General features: G+C 43.2%; 1 protein-coding gene across 1 annotated transcript in view; it reads right to left on the bottom strand.

Moving 5' to 3' along the window:
- Window positions 1-1,088: 1,088 nt before the first annotated feature.
- The window catches only part of znf408 (zinc finger protein 408), a gene marked incomplete at its 5' end in the record, with an annotated part of 14,549 nt that continues 13,447 nt past the window's right edge, over window positions 1,089-2,190 (bottom strand). The window contains 1 exon segment of the mRNA XM_014001793.1: window positions 1,089-1,786. Within this exon segment, the coding sequence (XP_013857247.1) occupies window positions 1,158-1,786 (629 nt within the window).

The following is a 2,190-nucleotide window of genomic DNA, read 5'->3' as shown; positions in this document are numbered from 1 at the left end:
TGCCTCTATGTGACAATATTATGAACCTTGAATGTTTTATTCGCCTGATGAGGCAAAATTAGTTTTATTGCCCATGTCTGTGTCTGTARGCAAAATATCTCAGTAACCACAAGACAAATTTTAGTGAAACGCCAAAAGGGAGTGGGGTGGCTGACTCGGGACCAGGAAGGCAGGTTCAATGCCCTGCCATGTCCACATTTCGTGGTGTCCTGGAGCAAGACATCTACTCCCTGACTGCTCCATAGGTGATCACATCGCTGCCTGCTGCTCCAATTGGGTGTATCTCACAGGTGATGGCTCAAATGCAGAGGACATTTCRTAAAGGATGACAACACATTCATTCAAAAAGTGATCACTGAATGTACATCTACATGTGCTTTATTTTCTAAGTCAACCCAATTCAAAAYGGCAGCCATGTGGAATCATTAGCCAACAAACTATTCTCTAACTCTAAGAGTTACTGGGAAAACTTTGAGCTGAGTCACATCACTGCACAATGCACCACATCTTTGTTTAAAGTGCCTGTGACATCAAATGTTTGCAAWAAATATGAATGTATTTTTGGAAAGATAACATTCATAACATATTGTAAAAAAGATTTCATATCGCTGAGATGAACAGTTGTTGAGATATTTGCATGTCCAGTAACAGGAAGTGATGTCAAAGGGTAATGTCTGAATGTAAACAGAGCGTTGTTAAAATAGCTAACAACACAGACTGTAGAGAAGAATCTGATGTTTCTTTAGATTATTTTAATCTCTATCAGAGAGGGATGAGAAAGAGTCATAGTTCAAATAATATTTGTTTAAATAAACAAAAACCAGGAAGTTCTCTTTCTCAAAGAGTTCCCCTTTGATGTCACTTCCTGTTTCACTTCAGCATAGCCAAATTCAAAAGAAAATAGGCCAATTATGTGACATAATGGGTAAAATCATGTATTATGTTAGGTTTCTTAAATATAAATATGGTTTATTTGACTTTTTGTATTTCGTGAATATGCATGTCACAGGCACTTTAAAACTTTGGCACCAACTGTTAAGAGTCAGAGTTGTGAGTTTGTGGATCAACTCATTGTGTTCAATCAATCATATAAATGAATCTAAGCAAAGAAACCTCATGTGCTGGAAGTGATGATCAGAATGTCCTGTGGTTTCAGGTCACACTGTGTTTATCTCAACAGTCTGAGCCACAGTGCAGAGTCCACTATCATCCTCCTCCTGCAGGATCAGCAGCTCCCCCACTGCCTGCTGCCCACGGACCACAATGCACTGCTCCACGCCATCTGATATCAGCACCTCCACCAGCTCCGGCTCTGCCCCTGCAGGGAGGGAGCAATCGGCTGCGAGCAGCAGAGGTGTGGAGGCTGGTACAGACAGGTCGTCTGTGTGAACGTAAACTACGGAGTGCTGGACGTCGCCCGGAGCCTCTTCTGCTCCTCCAGACACCGTTTCAGCATTTTTCAACTTCTCCTCGTGTTTKTCCTGTTCTCCTCCCTGCTGTGCGTCACCTCGGTCACTCCCCTCTGGGTCCCCGAGAAGCAGTTTCTTCTTGGGTCGGCCTCGAACCGGCTTCGGGTGACTGCTGCCCGAAGCTGCTAACTCCTGCTCATCCTGGTCTCTCTGCCCTCCCGCCTCTGTCTGAGCTCCTTTATCTGTCCTGTGCTGAGCCTGGTGCCTCAGCAGACTCTGCTTCGCAGTGTAGGAGGCGCCGCAGGAGCAGCTGTAGAGCTTCTCCTTCAGGTGGGATGACTTGATGTGTCTCCTCAGTTTGGTGGCCAACGTGTAGCCTGAAGGGAAAACAGAAAGCACTAATATGAGTCATCCAAGAATGTCAAAAGTCCAAGATTTAAAAACAAACAGGTTTAAAAAAATTCTGCAGATGAGTTTTAAAATGTTTAGTTTTAGTTTTTGATTGTGTCTGTGTGTATGTTTGATTGTTTGTTTGTCTGTCCTGAGTGTGCCCCACACAGTGACTGCTGGACACAGGCACCAGTGACCTCTAAAACCCAGAGAAGAAGAAGTGGATCAAATAATGGGTGGATGAACCATGACATTTTAATTCAACTTTATAAAATTATTAATTGGATCCACATCTACACTCATTAACTTCTGAAGTTGATCTACCATATTTATTTGTGTATAACGCAAGAAATTTAACCCAATAAACATCAATAATGTTGGGGGGGGGGGG

This window comes from Austrofundulus limnaeus, unplaced genomic scaffold (assembly GCF_001266775.1).
Source record: "Austrofundulus limnaeus strain Quisiro unplaced genomic scaffold, Austrofundulus_limnaeus-1.0 Scaffold10, whole genome shotgun sequence".
Lineage (NCBI taxonomy): Eukaryota > Metazoa > Chordata > Actinopteri > Cyprinodontiformes > Rivulidae > Austrofundulus > Austrofundulus limnaeus.
Note: the sequence above shows the minus strand (reverse complement) of the source record. Positions and strands in the feature narration are given on the sequence as shown.